This window comes from Mustela nivalis, assembly GCF_964662115.1.
Source record: "Mustela nivalis genome assembly, chromosome: 12".
NCBI lineage: Eukaryota > Metazoa > Chordata > Mammalia > Carnivora > Mustelidae > Mustela > Mustela nivalis.
This window is the reverse complement of record NC_139031.1, coordinates 13049855-13074976: the sequence shown is the minus strand read 5'-3', so window position 1 is coordinate 13074976 and position 25122 is coordinate 13049855. Positions and strand designations below refer to the sequence as shown.

General features: G+C 48.6%; 1 protein-coding gene across 8 annotated transcripts; it reads left to right on the top strand.

Annotated features, from left to right (window-relative positions):
* Window positions 1–18: 18 nt before the first annotated feature.
* LOC309845679 (uncharacterized protein) lies at window positions 19–24922 on the top strand. 8 transcript variants are annotated; one of them, XM_082693972.1, is made up of 6 exons: window positions 19–436; window positions 1714–1793; window positions 22436–22806; window positions 23218–23333; window positions 23700–23777; window positions 24649–24922. In XM_082693972.1, exons 3-6 carry the CDS (start codon window positions 22769–22771, stop codon window positions 24723–24725), a joined length of 309 nt encoding a protein of 102 aa, XP_082550098.1. In that variant the 5' UTR covers window positions 19–436; window positions 1714–1793; window positions 22436–22768; the 3' UTR covers window positions 24726–24922. The 8 variants fall into 8 exon arrangements, 1 of the variants encoding a protein (XP_082550098.1); XR_014301412.1 differs by lacking the exons at window positions 22436–22806; window positions 23218–23333; window positions 23700–23777; window positions 24649–24922 and adding exons at window positions 4054–4161; window positions 4768–4996 and having other exon boundaries at window positions 26–436; XR_014301406.1 differs by lacking the exons at window positions 22436–22806; window positions 23218–23333; window positions 23700–23777 and having other exon boundaries at window positions 36–436.
* The last annotated feature ends 200 nt before the right edge of the window (window positions 24923–25122 follow it).

Here is a 25122-nt window from a genome sequence, read left to right as displayed (position 1 = left end):
CCCCCAGTTGTCCCCGACCCACCCCCCCCCGCACCCCCCCGCGGAGCCGGATCCGGGCGGGGGCCGGATGCGGAGACGTGCCGCACGTGCGCCGCGCGGGGATTGGCAGCGCCAGCCCCGCCCGCGCCCCCGCGCCCCCGCGCGCGCGTCGAGCTCCCGCGCCCGGCTAGCCCGGGGAGGTCCCGAGCTGCGGCTGCTGCGGCTGGTCAGGAGGGCGGGGGCTGCGGGGGCTGCGGGGGCGCGCCGGCCGGGCTGCGGGGTTCGCCTCCCGGAGCGGCGGGGGAACAATGACAGCCGGATGGGAAGTGGGAGGGGGGCTGGAGCAGCCTCCGGAAAGCGCCCCTACCCGCACCGGGGTTCTCGTGCTCGGCGGTGCTAAAACAAGCTTGCTCGGAAGAGCTGTAGATGCTGTTTCTGCCGAGTGAAAATACTTTCTGTAAGTGATGGAAAAATTTACCACTTTATTCTGCTGTTTGGCTGGGGCCCAGCGCATTTAAGTCCCAGCGTTCTTCGGGAAGGAGCCGGGAGGTTTACTGCATCTCCGACCTGTTTGTCGCGGGGAGAAGAGTTCAGAAGGAGCCTGAGCATTTTGCCGCAGCTGGCGGGGCTTGGGAAAGTCACAAAGGCACAGCCCGTGTGCGTGGCTCGGGGACTGATTCCCCCCTCCCTGTGCAGGGAACCAGAAATGTGCCCATGAAGGGAGTGGTGGTGGCTGGGCTTAGCCCGGGAAGATTCCCCCAAGGAGGCGATTTGAGCGGAGGTTGTGGGTTCCCGGCGCAGGACTGGGCAGGACTGGAAGAGCAGCCTGGAATGGACTCGTGGAGGGGAGGGAGGGGGAGGGGGAGGAGGAAGCTTCCACGGGCTACTTGGGGACAAGAAGCAGCAAAGGTGCAAGCAGCGCTCAGCGATTCTAGGCTGTGAACCGCACAGGGCCTGACGCTCCTGGTCCCAGCTGCAGCCAGCCAATCAAAGATAGACGCAGGGGACCCCCCTCCCCCCGCCCCCCCCAAAAGCCGAAGGAAACCTACCGGCCTGCGGAGGAATTGCCGCTGGCAACATTTATGGACGCCTGGCCAAGAGCTTTCTCTTGGGGTTTGCCTTTCCAGAAGCCCAGGACAGGTGTGTATCAAAGGCCAAAATAACCAGGAGCCTGTTACTCATTTTTTAGGATAAGAGCCCCTGCTGCTTGTAAAGACATACAAAAGCCATTATGAAGGGAGAGGGGGCAGAAAAGAAAGGGAGGAGGGCAGAGAGGAAGAAACGTGCTCGCTGACCTGACCATCTTAGAAGCCGGTGAAGGGTCCCCACTGTCCTATACCGTACCTCATTTCCGCTGCTATAAAGGTTAGCGTCTTGCATTGTGTAATGCTTTACATTTTCCAAACTGCTTTCACCTGTGAGATTTATCTGGCAATCACGAACCTATAAGGCAGGTACTCCTACTCATAGGTAACCAGGGGAAGAAGTGACACTCAGATTTGTTCAACCATATCCCCAAAGAGATGCAGCTCTTTGTGATAACGGTGAGTCCAGAGCTCGGGTGACCTGACTGCAAACCCAGGACTCTTTAAATACATCCAAGGAAGGAAACCAGACCTGCTTTATGATTTCTGGTGCCCAGGGCACACCCAGCGATTAAAATGAAATCCAGAAGCATGAGTCTAATTTTTTTTTCTTAGCATTGCTCTTTCAAATTTTCCCCTTGAAACACAGGTTGGCTCTGCTGTTACACACCTGTGTGTGAAGAAGGGATTTGATGGACTGACTCGCTGCCCAGAAAGCAAGTGCTGGAGGTAAGAACAGAATGCCAGGGCCAGAGGGTGAAGATGGGTCACCAACTGTGGCTTTCTTCCTAGCCATACTTAACTGTTAGGCCAACTCGGGGTCTGGGGCCCTCTGTCTTCTCCCATATTGGTTGCCCACTGGAGAGGTTTTTTTTCCTGTCCTGGGCTCTGCCTGCACACAATGGTCTACAACCAAGGGGACCTCTGAAGCCTCCAGTTGGCCACTGGCAGCGGTCCCACCGCTGAGAATCAAAGATACCCCCACTCCCGTGGCCATGACAACATTGTTAAAATGAGTTTTGCTCCTCGAGGACGGACACCTCAGCACTCGCTTCTCTCTGCCACAGTTGAATACCCTGACGTGTTAAGCAAAGAGGGTAATCCTCAGTGCTTCCCAAGCCTGAATGGCCATCGCCGTCAGGTTTTTTAAAAAACCTGCCCTGGTGGCTCAGTTGTTAAGTGTCTGCCTTCGGCTCAGGTCATGATCCTAGGGTCTTGGGATCGAGCCCCACATCAGGCTCCCCACTCAGCAGGAAGCCTGCTTCTCCCTCTCCCACTCCCCCTGCTTATATTTCCTCTCTCACTGTCTCTGTGTTAAATAAATAAAAATCTTTTTAAAAAATAAACATTTAAAAAATAATTTTTTTAAAAGATTTTATTTATTAATTTGACAGAGAGAAATCACAAGTAGAGAGGCAGCCAGAGAAAGAGAGAGAGAGGGAAGCAGGCTCCCTGCTGAGCAGAGAGCCCGATGCGGGACTCGATCCCAGGACCCTGAGATCATGACCTGAGCGAAGGCAGAGGCTTAACCCACTGAGCCACCCAGGCGCCCCTAAAAAATAATTTTAAAATGCCCATAACTGAGCATGTCTCTGGGTTGGGATTCAGGAGGTCTTAGATGTGTGCCATTTTTTGTTTTAAACACTTTGAAGTGATTTAGGTGATCGGGCAGGTTTGGAAAGCTCAAGAGTAGAACGACTTTCATCTGATTGGTGACTACTGGTCAAGCGAGGAACTTGTCCCTGAGATATTCAGTATTGCCTCAGAATGGGGAGAATGACAACTTAATTCATAGGAGAGCCCCAAAGGGAACCAAAACTGCTCATGGTAGGAAGATTCTGTGTTGAGTATACGACCTTAGAGGAAAATAGGGCTAGGGAACTGAGAATGGGTGGGGATTTATTTTTACTAAAAGGAAATTAAAGAGTCAATACTGTAAATAGAGATAAGGTCAGTGGCTTATACTGACCAGATTTCTCTTGTGATCAATGGGCTGTGTTTGCTTAATTTCCTTACTCTCTAGACATGCCCTGTTCCTATAGTAGCCACGAGTCCTATGTAGGTGCTGAGCACTGGAAATGGGGCTAGTCCAAACTGAAACGTGCTGTCCATGTAACCTGCACACTGGATTTCAAAGACTGGAAAAGTAACAGGTCATCAAAACCTTTAATAGTGATAATATGCTAAAAGACTATTTGGGATCCCCTGAGTTAAATCAAATACATAATTAAAATTTACCTGTTCCTTATGTGTTTTTAATGTGGCTCCTAGAAGTTAAATTACATATATGGTCTGTGGGGGCTGAAAACATTCTTGATCTGGGCGATGGAGATACATATGTGTTATGTATGTACATGCTAGAGTTTGCCAAACTGTGACCTTAAGCCTTGGGTACTGTACTCCTGTATATAAATAAAAATCAGTTAAAATTTAAAAAAAAAAAAAACAAAAACAAGAACACCTGGGTGGCTCAGTCAGTTAAGTGTCTGCCTTCGGCTCAGGTCATGATCCCAGGGTCCTGGGATGGAGCCCCACATCTGGCTCCCTGCTAAGTGGGAAGCCTGCTCCTCTTTCTGCCCCCCACTCCTGCTCTGTTCTCTCTTGCTATCACTCTCTCTCAAATAAAGAAATGAAATCTTAAAAAAAAAAAAAAAAAAAGAACTTCCTCTAATTCTGGGGGGGGAAAAACAAACACCACCAACAAAACCAAACCTTTACAGCAGAGTGGCAGGACCCAGTGCCTTGCTCTGGCCTAGCTTTTTCTGCCTTCCCATCTAGAGGACACAGCTGTCCCCGACGGGGCAGGACTGCTGCTGGTCCCTGAGCTGTCTTTATGCAAACCAGGAAAAGGTGATCCCTTCAGCAGATGCAGCCAAGCCCCCCAGGACCATGGGGGGAGGGGGGCAAGCACCAGTGTGTGTACAGCAGCTCTGGGGTGGAGCTCTGAGTCTGAGGTCTAAGATGTCAGCTTCTGCTACTATTCCCACAGCTCGGTTGCAAAATCCCATGCATGTGCTCTGCTTGCTGCTTCGACTCTGTTCTCTCACCAGTTCCCAATACCCTCTTGTTCCAGTTTCCAACAAAATGACTGCCATCAGTGTGTATTGAAGTGAAATTCTCCCTCGGTACTTGGAACTGCATCCAAGTGTGACAGAATGGGGCACAGGGTCAGTGTGTGTTTGGGGAGGGGACTGCTGTCCTGAGTGCTTCCTACACCTCAAGAGAGACTGTGGGAAACTAGAAGAAGGGCCAGCCAAAGCGGTCAAGGAAGTCGGGGAGCTACCATAAAACCCCCGAGCGCTGTATTGAGGGTTCTTCCATCTGGGAACACAAAGGCTACCAGGGAGTGACATCTGTTTGATCATGAAAGTTATGGTTACGGTGGTCATGAATTCACTCACCAACCAAATCCTGAACTAGACCAGGGTGCTCTGCCTAAAGCCTGAGAGAATGACGGGTAGGAAGGATAGAAGAAAATCTGACTTCACTCGGTGGGTGGTAAGCTCAGGGAACTCATTACCCCAAGCAGGAGTCATGGGGGACATAAAAACTGGCCAGGAATGTCGTGGGAGACTGCGGCTGACAGCCTTGAATGACTTACAAGAGGCAGGAGGAATGCCTGGGGATATCAGGATGGGCTCTCCGAGGCAGTGGCCGGGGGTGTGACTTGCTGTTCTGATGGCTTCCCTCATATCCCCGGCAGGGCCAGAGTTCTAAGCAGGACAAGACCAGGAGGCACGGCTGCCCCCGACCCCATGGCCTGGGCAGTCTGGACAATCGATCGCCTTGCGGTGTACAGCGGGCCTTACTGATCAAAGAGTGACTTTCCCAAGTTGTGTTTTTGTATCTATTGCTGGGAATCTGGAGGTCACTGTGACGATGGAATGATGTTTGTGGAAACTTCACATAAATATCTACTCAGGGGAAACTCACCTGTTGTCATTCCAACTTACTCATTTAATCCTCCTAGCAACACTGTAATATGAGTGCTATTATTTCCTCATCCCATTTGACAGATGGGAAAATTGAGGCACAAAGAAATGACCTTTTCAAGGTCCCACAGCTAATAAGTGATCCAGGATTCGAACTCAGGCTAACTGACTCTCGAGTATATCCTTTCCCTATGAAACTGGGGTCAAGGCCATTCCTACAATTGCACTGAGGAAGACACCGCTCAGCTCCAGTCAAGTGTTGCCATGAAGGAAGGCAGGCCCATTGCGACCAGGTACATTTTTTTCAAGAGAAGTCATGAGAGTCAACACTCAGTTCTGGATCAAACAAACTAGGCTAAATCCAGCCTGAAGTCACCTGGCTCCTGACTTCTGCTCTGTCCACACCACCTCTCCAGGGACATGGCAGGATGCTGTTGTCCATGCCTGGGAACAACCAACTTATTAGGCATGGGCTCTGAGCAAAGCAGGGGAGACTCGTAAGACAGACTTGTGGGGCTGGGATGCTTCTGTGACCGGGGGATTTGTCCCCAAAGGAAGAGATTTGGTGCCCCTGTCACTAAGCAATGCCTGGTCATCTCTCTGCTCCTTTGCAGTTCCAGGACCCAGTGAATCCATGAATGCCATCACAGAAAGCAGCATCTAAGGCTTGAAATGCAGAGACAGAGGTTTAATGTGTGGGAAGATCAGCTCTGTGGCATATAACTTGAATGTCCGTAATATACACATAAAACACACAAAATAAGCAAAACCCTGGGCTACACCCTTAGATCTGGCAGGTGCTGAGTAAATGGCAAGGCAGAGGCAGGGCGAGGAGCTCATGGCATCAGGTGGAATTTTCATTCAGGGTCACCCTGTAAAGTTGGGCAGTTGTACACTGCACCTCAAGTACATGGAGGAGGATTGGGGGCCTCTTTCTAGTTTGCACAAAGGCACTATTTGCTCACTGAGCATTCCTGAGGCTGTGTGTGCCCAGAGGAAGGACCTTTTCTATTCATATCAAGTCTCCATAGGTACCAGAGGAACCCTGAAGAAATTTGGGGTGCCATTCCACAGCACAGAGCCCGATCCAACACCTCAGAGCAGTGCTCTGAGGTCAACGCCAGGACCGAGCTCAGGGACCAGGATCTGGAGCCCTCACTCCCCTGTGCCCTGCCCAGTCCCAACCAGCCAGTGCTCCTGGGAGGCAGAAGAGGGAGGGCAAGGAGGCGAGCGGGCAGGAGGATCTGGTTTAGCTTCCTCATCCCACCCCACTGAGGAGAGCAAGGTCCACCCAGCCCCTGCAAGTAGGAAGTGGGCGAAAAGGCGGCACCTGGGCACCCAACCCTTTATTGCACAAGAGCCCCACCCCTCATAAACGTGGCTGAAACTGTGTCCTGGATCCTGACCACACAGATTACAGCAGCCACCTGGAGGGAAGCCAGCAGAGGAGGGCGGAGACTTTCTCTCCCCCACAGAACATGCAGCACGGTCTCTTTCAATCCTCACAATTTCCGTTTTCACAGGTCAGTTCACTGAAACGCATGCTCAAGGGTAAGGAATTAGGTCAAGGTCACATAACTAGGAAGTTGCAAAATGGGCTTTGAACCTGAAGCAGATGCTATGACCCCTGCCCAGGCTCCCCTTCAGGCCTGATGACGGCTCACAGCCAGTCCCTCCCCAGGAACTGCCCTGCCTGCAGGGAGCCACCCCGTCCCACACCTGCCCCCTTCCTGGGGAGCAAGCCCAGCCCAACTCAGCCACCCTGGGGTGGGGGAGGGGTACAAAACTCCAGTCCCTTGCTCCAGTTTGAGACAATTCTGAAGGGCCATCCTGGCGTCAGAGCTTTTGTTGCAACCTTTGCATGTCCACATCTTCTGCCCAGTCCTCCCCTCACTCTTAGAGCTGCTGCTGGGGGACACGCTCCCCCCTAAACTCTCTGCGTGCAAATCTCCCTCTTAGAATTAGCTTTTGGGGCATCCCACCTAAGACCCCTGCACTTCCCACCTTTACGAAATGCTGCCTCCCAAGCTTGCCAGGATAGAAGAATCCAGAATCCAGGTAGAGGGGAAAGGCAAACCAGAGATGAGCAACAGCAGGGAGCCGCTGCCACCCCAGGCTGGACAAACTGAAGGGCGGGGGCAGTGTTACCTGAGCCCAGGGATCCCCTGCAGAAGCAAGATCCACAGGGGGTCCCAGCAGGTCTGACTGGGAGGGAAAAAACCCTCCTGGAGACACTCCACCCTGAAGCCCTGGACCAGTGGGTAGGTGAGACCCTGGGCTCCTCCCTTCCTTCCTTCTTCAATTTTAGGGATATAGACTACTTAGAAGCACACAGAGTGTACCCCCAGAATTAAACTTGCACATAGTTAGATAATATTAAAACCCACAAATTTTAAGTCAGTCCAGGTCCCCTTTGAAAGGGAAGTGCCGCTGTAGAATGATATGCGAGACAAGGGCTCTACAGCACCACCAGCCATCACCACCACCCCCCCCCCGCCCCGTCCCACTGCACACCCCTACCGTCCCCACCATCTGTTGCTCTGGTCCCTTCCGGATTGGGGTGGGGAGTCCCAAACTGCCCAGGGAGCCAGAGGAGTTTTAGAGCCGGAGGGGTCATCCTGGGGAGGTGGCCCCATAAAGTCACTTCCTGCTTTTTAATCTCAGCCTGGAAGGAGGTGTGTGTGTGCACGCAGTCTCCACCTCTATGGTTCACAGGAGAATGACTGTCCGTGCACAGCTTTGAAAATGGAGAGGAGTTGGGGCGCCAGGGTGGCTCAGTTGGTTGAGCCTCTGCCTTCAGCTCAGGTCATGATCCCAGGGTCCTGGGATCAAGTCCTGCATCAAGCTCCCTGCTCATTGGGGAGTCTGCTTCTCCCTCTGCCTGCTGCTCCCCCTGCTTGTGCTCCCTCCCTTGCGCTCTCTCTCTGACAGATAAATGAATAAAATCTTAAAAAAAAAAAAAAAAACTTTCTTTCCTTTTGCCCATCCACCCCATGCTTGCGCATACACACTCTCTCTAAAATAATAAATAATAAATAATAAATAAATAATGAAATAAAATGGAGAGGAGTCATTGACAGTGGTAATAGACAGAATGGAATATATTTGGTTTGGATCCTCTGGCCTGTCTCCAGGGAAGGAGCACAAGGTCCAGTGGAGAAATGAGGACTGAGCAGCCCAACCCGGCTCCTGGCTCCAAGGAGGCCGGGTCCTGCCCTGCAGACCAGCTGCCATCTGTTTGCTTTTCAGTGCGCTGGGGACCTGGGCTGAAGGCACATCTGCTTCTGTTTATTCTTCCTCCTTATCTTAATGGGCCGCCACCTATCACTCCCTGTCACCCCTCGCCACCCCTGGGGCACTTGCCTCTTGCTGTCCCGCACAAAAACTCGGGGCCGGGGGTGGGAGGACTAGCTGGGGAGTTAGTGTCCTGGGAGAAGGCTCCCCACTAAACACCAGCCCAGGTTCCAATGGACACTGAGGTCACAGTGGCAAAGGGCAAGAGGAGTGAAAAGCTGAAGACTCCTCCTGAGCAGGAAAGCAGGAAAGTGGCAGGTAGTTAGGGACAACCTTAGCTCTTCGCTCTAAGAGAAATGTAAATGCATTTAAATTTCAGGTTATACCTAGGCTAATAACCACAACTGGAAATACCTGTGGGGAGAAGGAAGTGTTCTCTCGTGAAGAGATAACAGAGAGTCACTTGCCCTTGAACCCAGAACAGTCAGGTTCGTAGAGGAAGAACCTCGCGCAGATGAGGCCCCTGCTGGCCAATAAGGCACCTTTGGGCAGATTAGAAAAAAGGGTCCCTTCCTCCAGGCAGTTACCCCTCTCCCTTCCCAGCACTCTGGGACAGGAGAAGCAGGACAGAATCCTAGCCCTCTCCCCCCCTGCCCCTCCTCACCCTTCCATTAACCTGGACAGCCTAAGCTCTGGAAAGACCACCCCAGATGCAGAGAAAACCGCTGGTAGGTGTGAGAAAACCTTGAAAGGCTTTTAACACTAACTTGGTCCAAAGTCCCTGCTCCATTTCATTCCATGATAAGGCTTCCAGTGGAGTTACAAGAAAGCTTTCTCATGACATTCCAGGCCTGACCTGGGTTATCCTAAATTGTGATTACTAGCAATTTAGAATACAGGGGAAAGGTACCAGATTTCTCCAGGACTTCTTTCTTTAAATTTTGCCTCATGCCTGTCATCTTCAAGCATGGTTTTTGGGTTTGTTTTTAACTGTAGATATTATGAAGTTGTTCTTTTTATGTAGGGTTTTGTTTTGGTTTTGGTAACAAAATTGACATGGTGCCAATATAGCATGGCGCCTCCAAGCTTTATTTTGGGGTCAGAGTGATCGAAGTTCCAATTTTTTTTTAAGATTTAATTTATTTATTCATGAAAGATGGAGAGAGAGGCAGAGGGAGAAGCAGGCTCCCCACTGAGCAGGGAACCCAATGCAGGTCTCAATCCCGGGACCCCAGGACCCACGGCCTGAGCTGAAGGCAGACGCCCAACCATCTGAGCCACCCAGGTGCCCTGAGTTCCAATTTTAACTTCCCTACTTGCTCGCCGAGTGGCCCTGTGCAGTTTACGTCTCCGCACCCCAGTTTGCTCACTGTAAACTGGGGATAAGTAAAAGTATTTACCATAAAGAATTGGCCTATGCAGTAAATGAGGCCGTGCGTGGAAAACCCTGGTGCCGGGCACACAGCACCTAAGAACCATTAGCTACTGCGAAGCTTATGTAAACGGGTAAGGAAATGGACACCTTACATCGGGGTAATTGACAAAGATGACCATGTTTTCTGTCCCTTGGAGAAATGTCTCATTCTCTGTGTGGGGCCAAGAAAGTGAAACTGGGGCATCAGATTGTACCAAAAGACTAGGAAGTGTTCAAAAACATGGAAAAGGGGCACCTGGATGGCTCAGTTGGTTAAAGCCTCTGCCTTCGGCTCAGGTCATGATCCCAGGGTCCTGGGATAGAGCCCCACACTGGGCTCTCTGCTCAGCAGGGAGCCCTCTTCCCTCCCTCTCTGCCTGCCTTTCTGCCTACTTGTGATCTCTGTCTGTCAAATCAATAAATAAAATCTTAAAAAAAAAAAAAAAACATGGAAGATATAGAAAGGATTCTAACTAGCCAAATTTGGGACAGTTTGAGCATCAGAGTGAATACTACCACTATTGGTAACCCAACATCTTAACTGAGCAGTCAAACTGGGCATCATCAGTGTACAACAATTATGCACCTTCTCATGTAACAGAATGTGAGAAATACGATGCCACCTGTGAATTATTCCTGCCAGTGTAACTAACACGAATCTAACCAAGCCTCATGACTACACTGCAGTGTACAGGAAAGACAGACATAGAGGAACAAGTCGAGTTATACCACGAGGAATCAAGAATACAGACTCACAGTGTGGAACACACTCTAAGACAACTGACCTGTGATAAAGGCTCTCTCCTTCGCCAGACTTTATAGTCTGAACATCTTTTGATTAGGCCTTGACCTTGGTCCCCACTCTGTCTTGGGCCTGCCCAGCCAGTCTCAGCAAAGAATCTTGCTAAATCATGCCCCACCCTTGATATCTGGTCCTCCTTGACTTCTGATCAAGGTCCTCACCCCCCAGCTTTGATGTCTAAGCTCTTGACCTGCCTTTCACAAGTGTCATGTCAGGTTAGTGTAGCAAGAATCCCCCTCCCTATGACATTTGTCCTTAGTACTTGCCCATCCGCTGACTCCCTCATCCTGCCTTTTGCCTATGACCCTGATCTCTCTCCCTTGTTATAATAATCTTGAATAAAGTCTTCCTTACAGTTTGGGAATAATTTTGTCTTTAACACCTTTTGAAGTAAAAGTAAATGTCATTTTTTTTTAAAGGTGGGTTACTTTAGAATAAAAGAAGTTAAAAAAGACATAACAATCAAATAAATATAAGAAACTGTGATTGGATTCTGACCAAAAAAGAAAAAAAATCTATAAAAGATCTTTGGAGGATAATTAAGTCCTTTTGATTATGGATTGGATATTACATAATTATAAAATTGTTAGTTTTTATATATGTGATCATGGCAAGGCTGTGCTTTGTCTGAAGGTTCTTGGGGGAAGATCCCACCTTACTTCTTCTAGCTCTTGGTGGTTGCTGGCAATCCTTTGTGCTCCTTGGCATAGCACAGCATTAACCCCTATCTCTGCCTCCATAGTCACATGACCTCTCCTGTGTGTCTCTCTGTGATGTCACATCTCTTTCTCTTTATAAGGACACAGTTATAGGATGTAGGGCCCACCCTACTCCAGGATGCTCTCATCTTAACTTGATTATACTAACAAAGGCCTAATTTTAAATAGGTCACTTTCACAGGCACCAGGATTTAGGACTTGAGCCTGTCTTTTGAGGGAACATAACAACCCACAATGAGGGTGAAAGGTCAGGATGTCTGAAATGGACTTTCAGCTCTTTCAGGGGAAAAAAAAATATGGCTAGAGAAAGAGTGAGAAAGGGGAAAAAAATTTAATGTAGTGAATGTGATCATTGTGAAATCTGAGTGGAAGATATAGGGGTGAGCACTGTACTCTTTCAACTTTTCTATGTGTTTGAAAATTTTCCCAAAATAAAAAGTTGAAAGAACAACAGATCGCTGACAGGTCTGCCATCCATAAGCCTACTGTTTCATATATCTGGGGCAGAACCCAGCAATATGTATTTTTAATCAGTATTCCCCCCTTTTTTGACAGAGGGAGAGAGAGAAGAGGCAGAGGGAGAGAGAGAATCTCCAGCAGACTCCCTATTGAGCACAGAGCCCAACTTGGGGCTCAAACCCAGAGATCATAATCTGAGCTGAAGTAAAGAATTGGATGCTTTACTGATGGAGCCACCCAGGCTCCCCAAGCACTCCCATTTTTAATAAGCACTTGAAGGTGATCCTAAAGCAACAGTAGGGTTGAAAACACTATAAATGTTAATACTATACTATACTATTAAAAACACTACTAATACGAAATACGAAATATATTATAAATATATATAAGTGCTAAAACACTAAATATATTTCAGGAGATATAAATACTAACTACCATAAATACTAAACACTAATTTTATATTTATAATACCAGGTACTATAAATATCATAAATACTAAAAATATTACAAACTCACATGGATGGATTTAAATCCCCTGCCCCTTGGTGGTACCAACACATTCTAAGACGTATTCCTTTTAGAGCATAAATTTATGTAAAAGCGTATCAACCAAAACAACATGCACATACACATACTTAGAAAATGGGGAGTATTTCAGTGAACCAATGTAACGACTTCTAACTATTTATTATTAGATACATACTTCACAGTAGGGAGATATATCCAGAGTAAGTTTATTTCTCTGGAACATCAGTAGGCTTCAGCTAGGACTTTTTTCCTCCCTCTCTCTGCTCTTATCTCTCTTATGGGTATATATATATATATTTTTTTTTTACAGTCTCTTTATTGACATTTTAGTGGGGTTTGGGGAGAAGGCTGAGTGTTATGCACATGTTTAATGGGAAGTCCTCCAAACCCAAAGTTTTCAGCTCCAATTTTATTGAAATAGGCTTCCTCATTTAAACCAAGTCCCGGGGCGCCTGGGTGGCTCAGTGGGTTAAGCCGCTGCCTTCGGCTCGGGTCATGATCTCGGGGTCCTGGGATCGAGTCCCGCATCGGGCTCTCTGCTCGGAAGGGAGCCTGCTTCCTCCTCTCTCTCTCTGTCTGCCTCTCTGCCTACTTGTGATCTCTGCCAAATAAATAAATAAAATCTTTAAAAAAAAAAAAATAAACCGAGTCCCAATTTCAAAATGGAAGCCAAGGACTTGATTCACATAGTTTGAAGACCACTTTCCAAAAATGTGTGGGCCCGCGTGGTCAAGTCTGAATGATCAGTCTAAGTATAATTGTCTGACCATCATGTGGACTGTGTACACACAGCTCAAACCCAGCGCCCCAGGCTTGTCCCTTCTGATGAAACACCAGTGTCCACAAACAGAAGGTTCCCATTCTCTCACCCTGGAATAAACAGGAAGGTCTCTTGGGGCTGTGGTCTTGGGGCTTTAGCTCTGCCCCTAATTTCTTCAGACCCTTTACTAAGAACTGAGTCATTGCAACATCACACCCAGCCAGCTGTCTCAGCACAAGAAAAGCTTTGCTGTGGTGTGAGGTTTTGTGGGCTGCAAACTACATCTAGGTCAGCAAATTAAACTCCACGGTGTGGTTACAGAGCCCAGCAACATCTAGAAGGGGCCGTCTGACTTCAGCCTCTGAGCACCGGCTCTTTTCAGGGATTGGGAGACCAAGCCCCTCGGTGGGTGTTTAAGGTACAACACTTCAAGCCTAAACCGTTAGATGACATATGCCTAAATCCAGAATCTTGTATCTCCACCAGGGCTCTAGGGATGTGAGAGTAATACTACTTCTCCCTTGCACATACTGAGATTTATGTGTGTGCATTGGGACGAAGGGGGAAGATGGAGATGTCTTTCTTTGTTCCTTAGTTTTGCTTACTACTTGTTTCTTTGCTGTCATGTTGACCCACACATGAGCCTTCCTTCTTGGTTCCTTTCATGGAATTTTTAAGAATAATGTCACAACAGAAGGCCAACTGGTATACCTAGATAGGGTTTTACAAAGAGCAGCATCTCACTGGAATGGAGTCACCCTGGTTCAAAAACTGAGTCTCAGATTTATAGTGGATAAAGTAGATAAGCCCTCAGAAACTAAATTATGTTAAACATTTAAAACAACTCAACAAATACTTTTTTGAGCATCTGCTGCTATCTGGGGCTCAGGAATATAGACATGAAAACCAGAGTTGCCTCTCGGGAGCTCTTTGATGTCAGAGGAAGACCAACATTCTAGTAGACAGCTACACTTTTTACTACCTATCACCTCCTTACGCTTCTGGAAACAGTAATCCAAGTTCACTCTGGGGAAAACACCTCCCTCATCCTCTGTGTGCTTTCAGTGGGACTGAATCTGCCCCTGACTCTAGAGCTGAGGTATAGACTCGGGCCTGGCCACAGCGATTGGTTTAAAGATGGGCATGAAACCTTCAAAACCAAAGATTTCCATGAAATGTTTGCTGATAGTATTCAGGCAGAGATACTAGATACTTTTCACTAGGATTGCATCCTATAAGGATGATATGAGAAGAACATCCTTAAGCCTCAAGATCATCCAGAAGCCACAAGATGGAAACCTAAGAAAGAAGCCAATATGGCAGAAGATAGATCTGAATGAAAGAAACTGATCTCCTTGGTCAAGGAATTCTTAAAGTCCCACGTATTCTTAGACTTTTCTGTTAATCATCTCAATAATCATTTTCAGGGATGCCTGGGTGGCTCAACCAGTTAAGCATGTTCCTTTGGCTCAGGTCATGATTCCAGGGTCCTGGGATCGGCCCCGTCAGCCTCCCTGCTTCTCCCTTTCCTCCCTGCCTGTGCTCTCTCTAGCTATCTCTGCCTCTCTCTCTCAAATAAATAAATAATATCTTTTTTTTTAATAGGAATAATAACCTGAAAAAAATTTATTTGTTTAAGCTACTTCAATGAGGTTTTCTGTAATTTGCAACTGAAATGGTTCTTTGTAATAGTATCCACCAAAAATTCACAGAACCCAGAACTCTGGAATGTGATCTTATTTGAAAATTAGGTCTTTGGGGTGCCCAGGTGGCCCAGTGGGTTAAAGCCTCTGCCTTCAGCTCAGGTCATGATCTCAGGGTCCTGGGATCGAGCCCCACATCGGGCTCTCTGCTCACAGGGAGCCTGCTTCCTCCTCTCTCTCTCTCTCTGCCTGCCTCTTTGCCTACTTGATCTCTGTCAAATAAACAAATAATCTTTAAATCTTAAAAAAAAAAAAAAAAAAAGAAGAGAAAAGAAAATTGGTATTTGAAGATGTAATCAGTTAAAAATGTTGAGAAGACATCGTCCTTGAACATGGTGTGCCCCGAATCTAACGACTGTTATCCCAAAAGATGAGGAGAGGCAGGGGCCGGAAGAGTGCTCTGCCAAAGGCCAAGGGGCGCCCGGGGCCAGCACAAGTGAGGAAGAGGCTGGGAAGGATCCCCCTAAGAGCACATAAAGGAAGTGTGGCCTTGCTGACACCCTGATTTCAAAGGTCTGGCCTCCCGAACCCTGGAATGCCCCCTGTTCGAAGCCACCCAGTTGGGGGTACTTTCCTGCAACAGCCCTAGCAAACCAATATACCCTCTCATATATGAAATCTTTCAGTAAACATTTTTTGGCTCTTAGTATGCATCAGAACAGATCTCAGCATAAAAATCCAGAGACTGCGGAGAGATGTTCGAGCTGGGACGTTCTGAGACCCGAGGAGCTGTTTGTCCCACCGACCTGCCTGGCCCTGGGTGCCCTGGGAAGGCACCAGGGAGTCTGTAGAAGGCATATTCCACGGGGCTCCTCTCTTCTAGACTTCTAGCAGAGCAGGAGGTCAGGGCAGAGGGAGAGGGAGAAGCAGGCTCCCCGAGGAACAGAGAACCCGATGCGGGATCTACACCCCAGGACCCTGGGATCATGACCTGAGCCAAAGACAGACGCTTAACCGACTGAGCCACCCAGCTGCCCCACATCTACCCATTTTTTTAACAGCTTATCATTGTTGGCTGTTTACATATTTCTCTGCTTTTATCTAGCGGGCTATACTACGTAATAAGGTAGCTTTTTCTTCCTTTTCGTTTTTTTTTCCGTGTTGTAGAAAAATATACATAACAAAATTGATCATCAGAACCATTTTGGCGCTCAGCGGCGCTAAGCACATTCGCGTTGCAAAGCAACTGTCCCCGCCGTCCATCTCCAGAACTCTATCCATCTTGCAAAACCGAAACTCTACACCCGTTGAACAAGAACGCCCCATCTCTCCCTCCCCCGCCTCTGGGAGCCATTCTGCATTCATTTTAACTACCCTCAGCATAGGGCCGCTTTCTTTTATATTTGCTTCTACTTGCCTTACACTGCATTTCCGCCTTCTATCGGGTGTTCCTAATGAACAGCAGCAGCGAAACAGCGCCTGTCTGCGGCGTGCCGGCTGCGTTCCCAGGCTCTACAGCCAACAGCTCCGATTCGCAGGTGTCCCTGCCAGTAAGGTGGCATTCAGCACATTTTACAGACGGCGAAAATGTGGCCCCAGTGGGCTATACAAATTGCACTGGTTAAGAGTCTCACACTGTTATTTGGAAGAAGGGGGATCTGTGCTCGTGTCTGTGAAAGCCAGAGCCGGGTCTCCCTCCACAATGCCGTTTCAGAAGCCTTGCATGGATGCCCTCAGAGCGAACGGCTTCTACAGACCGCCGATCCTGTCTCCCAAACGTTGACCATTCCTGGCTTTACTCCCACAGGAGAAACTTACTTTCAAATATTGCATACACCTCTTTCACCTTGATGCCGGGTTACTAGATACAACTCCATTTTGGACACCTGGCCGGCTCCGTTGGTAGAGCATGTGACTCTGGATCTCAGGGCTGTGAGTTCGAGCCCCACACTGGGTGTAGAGATGACTTAAAAATAAAATATTTTAAAAACAAAACCACCACCACCACCTAGGGGCGCCTGGGTGGCTCAGTGGGTTAAAGCCTCTGCCTTCGGCTCAGGTCATGATCTCAGAGTCCTGGGATTGAGCCCTGCATCAGGCTCTCTGCTCTGCGGGGAGCCTGCTTTCCCCTCTCTCTCTGCCTGCCTCTCTGCCTACTTCTGATCTCTCTCTGTCAAATGAATAAATAAAATCTTAAAAAAAAAACCCACCCAAAATATAGCTCTATTAATAGCATGGGAAAAGAAGAGGTAATAATTATTAAGAATCAAATTCTAGGGGCGCCTGAGTGGCTGGCTCAGTGGGTTAAAGACTCTGCCTTCGGCTCAGGTTATGATCCCAGGGTCCTGGGATCGAGCCCAGCATCGGGCTCTCTGCTCAGTGGGGAACCTGCTTCTTCTCTGCCTCTCTGCCTGCCTCTCTGACTACTTGTGATTTCTGTCAAATAAATAAATACAAATTTTTTTTTTAAGGATCAAATTCTATGCCCACAGTCAGGATTCCAAAGTATAAGACAGTAGCCCCAAGTGGCTTCCATGGGTATGTCTCCATCCCACGTTCTGTTCTCCCTCAGGTGGCTGGCCTCTAGCTGCCAACCTGTCCTAACCACAGGAAAACACAGAAAAGTGTGGACTTTGCCTCATTTGAACTCTTTTTCCTGTGTGAGAGTTGTGTCTCATTTAAAGGAAGTGTAAACAATGGTGTGTGATACTCCTATTGGTTTGCTGGGGCTGCCCTAATGAGGTGGATTAAATGACAGAAATGTCTCACAGTTACGGAGACGACATGTTTCTTCTGCGGTCTCCCTCCTTGGCCTGTACAAAGCTTTCTTCTTCTTGTGTCTTCATTTCATGCCGAGTCTGCTTGGGCCGCCAGAACCAAATACCACAGGCTGGGGGCTTAGACAGCAGAGATTTGTTTTCTCACAGCTCTGGAGGTCGAAGTCCAAGCTCAGGGTGGCAGCCAGGTCAGTTTCTGGTGTCAGCTCTCTTCCTGGCTCAGAAGTGGCGTCTCACTATGTCCTCAAATAGGAGAGAGAGTTCTTTCGTTTCCTCCTCTTCTTAGAAGAGCACTAATCCCATCATGAAGGTCTGTCTTAGCTCAGGCTGCAGACCTAAACCACCACACACACGCACACACACACACAGACACACACACGCATGCCCATGCACCAGCAACAGCTTTGGGAGTCCAAATGCCAAGCCCTGGTCACATTCTGACCAGGGCCTGCTTCCAGGTTGCAGAGTGCCGACTAACTTGTGGCATCCTCCGCACGTAGCGTGCAGAGCCAAGAAAGCAAGCTATCTCAAGACTTACAAGGACACTACTCCCCAAGGCTCCTGGGTGGCTCAACCCTTAAGTGCCTGCCTTGGGCTCAGGTCCCCATTATCCCAGGGTCCTGGGATCAAGCCCCACATCTCTCCCTCTCACACTCCCCTTGCTTCCCTGTCTCACTCTCTCTCTGTCAAATAAATTTTAAAAATTAAAAAAAACACACACACACTTCCCATTAATGAAGGCTCTCCCCTCACCGCCTCATGTAACGCTAATTGCCTCACAAGAGCCCCGCCTCCTAATACTGAGGGGCATGTAGTTTCAGCATATGATTGTGGGGGACACAAACAGCCTGTCCATAACAGGACCCCACCCACATGACCTCATGTAAGCCTAATTATTGTAACTTAATTATCTCCCAAAGGCTCCATCTCCAAATAGCATCACATTGCGGTGGTGCGGGCGGCGGGGGAACGTTTAGGCTTCAACATATGAATCTGCGGGGGCACACAAACATTTAGTTCACAGCACATTGTCTTATTTCTTTTCCAGCCTGTGTGCAAATTTATTCTTCTTATAAGGACACTGCCCCTATGATCTCACATGACCTTAATTACCTCTATAAAGGTCCTATCTCTAATGATAGTCACAAGTTGAGGTACTAGGACTTAGGGTTCGACATATGAATTTGGGGTGGGGGTAGCGGAGAGGCAATTCAGCCCAAAATACTACTCTGAGCCTCACAGAAGGAAGAGATTTTTCCCAGCCCAGCGTTACCGACCCCTCCCATGCCAGTGATATAATCAGATTCACCAGGTTCCAGGGCTCTCCGGCCCACTCCCAGTAGCTTAACAAAAATGGTCAAACGTACAGAAAAGTTGAAAGAACACCATAATGCTCACCGGTAGGCCCAGATTTGTTGTAGGCTTAAGCATTGCTGACATTTTGCCCCTTTTGCTTTATCTATATACATGTGGGTTTGTTTTTTTTTTCCTTTGCTAAAATGCTTGAAAACAAGTTTAAGAACTATTTCACCCCTAAATGCTTCAATATGTACCTCCTAAAAATAACCACAATGCCATTTTCACACTTAAGAAAGTTTATAGTAATTTCTTCCTTTTTTTTTTTTTTCTTAAGTAGACTCCATGCCCAGCATGGAGCCCAGCGCAGGACTTGAACTCACAACCCTGAGATCAAGACCTGAGCTGAGATCAAGAGTCAGACACTTAGGGGTGCCTGGGTGGCTCAGTGAGTGCAGCAGCCTACTCTTTTTTTTTTTTTTAAGATTTTATTTATTAATTTGACAGAGAGAAACCACAAGTAGATGGAGAGGCAGGCAGAGAGAGAGAGATAGGGAAGCAGGCTCCCTGCTGAGCAGAGAGCCCGAGGCGGGACTCAATCCCAGGACCCTGAGATCATGACCTGAGCCGAAGGCAGCGGCTCAACCCACTGAGCCACCCAGGTGCCCCAGCATCCTACTCTTGATTCTGGCTCAGGTCGTCTCAGGGTTGTAGGACTGAGTCCTGCGTTGGCCTCCATGCAAAGTCTATTTGGGATTCTCTCTCCCCTTCTTCCTCTGCTCCTTCCCCTACCCCCACTCATGTTCTCTCTCTCTCTCTCTGAAATAAGTAAATAAGATCTTCAAACAAACAAACAAACAAACAAAAAAGCAGGGTATTTAACCAACTGAACCACCCAGATGCCCCTACAGTAATTTCTTAATATCATCTAATATCCAGTCCACATTGAGATTTCCTTCAAAATACATTATATACCTCTTTTTTTTTTTCTCTTTTTAAAGATTTCATTTATTTATTTGACAGACAGAAATCACAAGTAGGCAGAGAGGCAGGCAGAGAGAGAGGAAGGGAAGCAGAGATGAGCAGAGAGCCCAACACAGGGCTCGATCCAAGGACCCTGGGATCATGACCTGGGCCGAAGGCAGAGGCTTAACCCACTGAGCCACCCAGGCACCCCTATATACCTCTTTTTTATAGAAAAAGAATCCAAACAATATTCACCAATTGTATGTTATGTCTCTTTTATTCCAGAAAATTCTCTCCCACCATTTATTTTTTTGACATTGACTTTTGAAAGAAACCAGTTAGTTGTTTTATAGGATAGCCCACATTCTGGATTTTTCTGATTGTTTCCTCGTATGCCATTTAACTTGTTCCTCTGTCCCTTTATTTCCTCTAAACTGGGCTTTTTCAACTAAGATTTATCTGTACTAAAACAATTCTAGATTCATAGGGAGAAATTAATTCATTATATACAAAGGAAACTTTGATGGTTAATTGTTTATGTCAACTTGGTTGGACCACAAGGTGCCCAGAATTTTGGTCAAACATTTTAGGTGCAGCCATGAGAGTGATTCTGGGTAAGATTAACATTTGAATTGGTAACTCAGACTGCGTAAAGCAGATTGCCTTCCCTAATGTGGGTGAGCCTTGTCTAATCAGTTGACGACCTGAAAATAATTAAAAAAATCTGACCCTCCTGTTAGTCAGAAGGAACTATACCTGACTGCCTGGGAGCTCAGACATTATTGTTTTCCTACCTTCAGACTTGAGAGGAAACATTGGCTCTTCTTGGGTCTTGAACCTACTGACTTTCAGGCTAGAACTTATACCATTGGCTCTCCTGGGTCTTCGGAGTGCCAACTGTAATTCTTAACTGTAGGAGTCAGTTCTTTGTAACAAATCTGATACACACACACATGTTCCCCTCTTGGTTCTGGTTTTCTGGAGAACTCTAATACAGATGCCTTAGGTCACTAGGCTCATTTTTTCCCAGAACCCTCGTTGAAGAATTAAGATGAATAGAGGATTAACCATTTGGGGCAAGACCATTTCACTCATGTGACATCAGGAACCCCATAATGATGCTAAATTTGGTCAGTTAATGACACTAAATTTGGTCGGTTGATCACAGATTTTTATTTTATAAAGTTTCTTCCCCCTCACGATTAGCAAGTGATTCTGTGGGGTTAGGCACTGCGCAATTATCCTGTTTCTCAACTAGTTCTTACTGAATGATTCCGGTACTCCTTGAGGATTCCTGCCTAAGCCAATTATTTCATTGGTTGCCTTCTCAACAACTGAAACTTAAGAAAGTTCGCTGCTCCAAAGGCTACAGCTTAATCTCCTGTGATAAAATATGGAACCAAATCTCTTAACCCTTGGAGGAGCTTCTCTGTCCTAGGAATCCTCTGGTCACAGCTTAGTCCGTACAGACCAGGCCTGGCAGGTTGATCTCCTGGTGCCTGGAAGTAAACACTACAGCATTTTGCATCTTTGGTTGTGGGGCCTGGAAGCAAGAATCAGACCTATTTGCGGGAGTGGGGAGAGGGGAGCGGAAGTGCTGCGGGGAGGGAAAACAAAGCCGGCTTATCTGAATTCAGAGCAGGCTAAACTGTGGAGAGCACCTGACTTTGAGACATTGAGACCGTTGAGACATTGAGGGGAAGATTCCAGCCGAAATGAGGGACTCGGGGAAGGGGAGATGAGAAGCGCCGGGCAGAGAACGGGCGGGAGGCTGAGTCCGCAGTGATTCGAGGGAAATGTATTAAGTGCTGGTCGGAATAGAGCGAGATGGGGGAGAAGGGGCTGTACAGGGTCGGCCAGGTGGATTCAAAAGAATGGGAAGACTGATGGCAGGGGACGCAGCCCCCAGGCTGGGGACAGGCTGAGCTCACACCACCCCTCATCCGAGCAGAGGAGGCGTAAGGTCAGAAGCTAGGGAAGCTCAACAAGTCCCACCCCAGCTAGGAGGGATGGGGCAGGAACAGCGGAGAGCAGCAGAGGTGACCACGGAGCTTTGCCCTGCAGAAGGAGGGAAAAGAAGGCAGTGCCTGCAGGAATTCTAGGAAGGCGGGTGGCCGGGAAAGCACGGCCTCTGTGCACAGGCTGGGAGGGAATTGGCGGTTCCAGGGGCCTCCATGTGGGCCTGGGATGTGGGCACCCTGTCACACCTCTCCCCCACTGCCTGCACCCACGCCGGTTGCTGCACGTACCCCACGAACTGCATCCGGGGGGCTTGAGAGAGCCCAGAGCGACAGAGCCTGGCTCTGCTCTGCCCGCCCCTGTGGCCATTCTCCCGCCCCTCCCATGAATGCCCCGGGAGCTGCCTGCGGCAGCGCCCCCCCACCTTAGCGGTTCAGCACCTGGAAGAGATTAGTGTCACCGACAAACCTGAGGAGCTCATTGTGCACTTCCTCTTCAATGCATTTAAAAAAATAAGAAAAAAGCCCACCAAAAAAACTGTTGAATGAGATCAGTTCCAGCATTTTCCCTAGGGATCTATGTAAAGTCCATAGAGAAGTGTCCATTTATCACTACCCTGGGGTTTCCTGTTTTGAACCTGACCTGTTCTTGGCAGACCCTCCACCCTGGTTTCACCACACTGAAAAACCTGGACTGACTTTAACCCTTTCTTTCCCCGTCGTCCTTCCCTGGTCCCTGCCCTGCTCCTTCTGAGCTGCAGGCCCCCCTCGGCAGGACTCAGGCCTCTGGGGACCCACAGAGCAGGAGACGCAGCTAAGTAAGCCTTATGCTGGCCACACGCCACTGTGGTCCCTGCACTACGCTCCCCCCTTTCTTTCCTAGATAGTATTTCATGACAGTTGGGGTGCGGAGGAAATGCAGGCTCATCTAGACAAAACTTCCCCAGTGATCCCAGGGGCAGAGCAGTCCTCGGTGTGGGGTCTGGCTTACAAAGAGCAGACAGATCCTGCCCGAAAGCAAACACCTGCTTGGCCTGGACTGCGGAGAGAGGAAGTGATCGTGAAACGAGAACAGAGCTCTACCTGTGACTGCCCCGAGAAACCTGGCGAGGGGGTCAGGAGTTCACCCATCTCTTCCCTAAGTCAGGACTGTACCCTGACCCCCTACTGACACTGGTTGGTCCCAAAGCCCACCCATGACCAGCTGCTTCGGGCAATGGGAAGTAATGCCATGGCCTTCTGGGGCCAACGCAGGTACGCCTCCCTTCACGGAAGCTTCCTAGCTAAGGAAGAACAGAACACTGTGTGTCCACCCAGCTCCTCCTAGCCCCAGTCCCCCTGGCTTTAGAGTGTGCACGTGACCCGGGCTGTCCCTCATGCGCCCCACTGCCCCAGCCCTGGTGCTAGAAGCCAAGAGAGACCGAATGCAACTCCGTGGTAGCAATTAAAAAGCAGGTATGGAAAGCCCAATGATTGCCTCTCCCTAGTATTCATCTTCTTTTTACTCTTTAGTACTGGAAGTCCACTTTTTAACAATTGTTATAAAATTCACAGAACAAAATCTACACCTTTAACCTGTATGTACCATTCGGTATTTAGCACGCTCACAAGGCTGCCCAACCAGCACCACTATGACCAGCTCCAGAACATTTTCATCACCCACAGGATTTATTTCGTTCACGGCGGCAAAGCTGCGAGCTGCAAGACCTTCGTTCTCAACTCCCGCAGCAGTGACGGGCACTTTGCGACAAGCATCACGAAACGTGAGCGCAAGTGTAAGGGCCCCCTGGGGAAGGGCCTTATGAGGAGGTGGCACCTTGGTCCTCTCTTCTTTCTTTCTTCTGCTGCCTTAAACATCAGCTGTGCTGCCAAGGGCTTAATGAAGGAGCTGGCCTCGCTGGGGTTTTCACCCTTGGTGTGGGCAGGACAGGGCCTGAGGGCTCCGGAGTGGCAGCTGCCACTTGGACCAGTTCAATCCAATCCACACGAGGGTGTGAAGAAAAGCACGTGTGGCTCTTTGGAGAGCCACCGATATACCAGGCTGCTGGCCCTGCTCACTATCCTGGGTCACCTTCCCGAGAGGATACTCTCGGATGAAATCCTGTTGGACTTGACTTTTCCCACATTATCTCGTGTCTGTCTCCAGGAAGCTGGAAATTTGACCACCAGACCTCCCTGTCCCGTGGCAGAGAAGCCCATCCCCCAGAGCCTATGTGGCAACCGGAGTAAGAAGCTTCCACGGCGCTCAGTCTGGGCCGGGCTTTGATAGAAGCATTTGACACGGATCAGCTCCCGTAATCCTCATAGTAACCCGCGGGGGTTAGAATCATTTCCTTTTTAGAGACTAGGAAACTGAGGCACAGAGTTCATTTACTTCGCAGTGTGTCATTTTGTCCTAAAACAGAACAGAGGACAAAAGGCCAAACGCTGACATCCGTGCCAATCCTCCTTCCGCTCGGGTCCTCCCCCACCACCGCTGTTACCATAGCTCCACGCACAGACTGGGGGGCTTCACGACAGAAACTTATTCAACTGGTCCCCCACTGGCTGTTTCCAAACTCCTGCTCTTATAAACAACACTGCGCCAAGCATCACTGCATATCTATGAGATGAATTACTAGAAGGGGGATTTCTGAGTCAAAGGACATGTCCATTTGTAACTTTTTAAAAATCTAGTTTAAAATCTATTGATTTATTTTAGAGAGAATGCACATGAGTGGGAGATGCACAAAGGTTCTCAAGCAGGCTCCACGGTGAGTGAGGAGCACAAGGCAGGGCTTGAACTCACGACCCTGAGTTCACGAGCTGAGCCAAAACCAAGAGTCAGAGGCTTACCTGACTGTGCCACCCAGGCGCCTCTGCATTTGTAATTCTGATGGCGGCTGCTCTCCACAGAGGTCGGACGGATCTGCCCTCCCACCAACACTGTTTGAGGCCGCCTGTTGTGCTATAGCTTCACCAACACACCAACAAAATCGTATCAAACCCTGCCAAACTGATGGGCCAAAAAAATTAAATAAATGATAGAACTCCACTGTACTCTAACTTGTCATCTGTGTGTTTCCAGTTGGACTGAGCATCTTTTTACCTGTTCAGGAGCCAGAAGCCATGACCCCAGATGGGGGACAGCCATGCCCTCGGGCCGGGCCCTGGACACAAGTCGTCCATCCTGACCTCTAGAGTCAACAGAGCTGCATCTCAAGGCACCAAGTCAAATGCCACTTTCCAAATGGAGGGGCTGCTGGCATGATGGACCAAAACCAGAATAGCATACTTTCTTACTTTCTAGTTTTAGTATTTTTTTCTGGTGCTAAAATAACATACAATCCAGACAAAAAAGAATATGAGAGAAAATGTAGAGGCACCTGGGTGGCTTTCGGCTGGTCATGATCTCAGGGTCCTGGGATCGGCGGGCTCCCTGCTCAGTGGGGAGTCTGCTTGTCCCTCTCCCACGGCCCTTCTTCCCCACTCGTGCACTCTCTCTCTCTTTCTCTCAAATAAAGTCTTTAAAAAAAAAAAAAAAGAAAATGTCAGTTACCATAATTACTTGACCCAGAAATACAGGAGCAA

Coding starts and splice junctions, on each gene's coding strand:
- LOC309845679 (XM_082693972.1), top strand. CDS start 22,769: ATGGGAAGTAATGCCATGGCCTTCTGGGGCCAACGCAG. Junction 22,807..23,217: donor GCCTTCTGGGGCCAACGCAG/GTACGCCTCCCT, acceptor CATCACCCACAG/GATTTATTTCGTTCACGGCG. Junction 23,778..24,648: donor GAGCCTATGTGGCAACCGGA/GTAAGAAGCTTC, acceptor TTACCTGTTCAG/GAGCCAGAAGCCATGACCCC.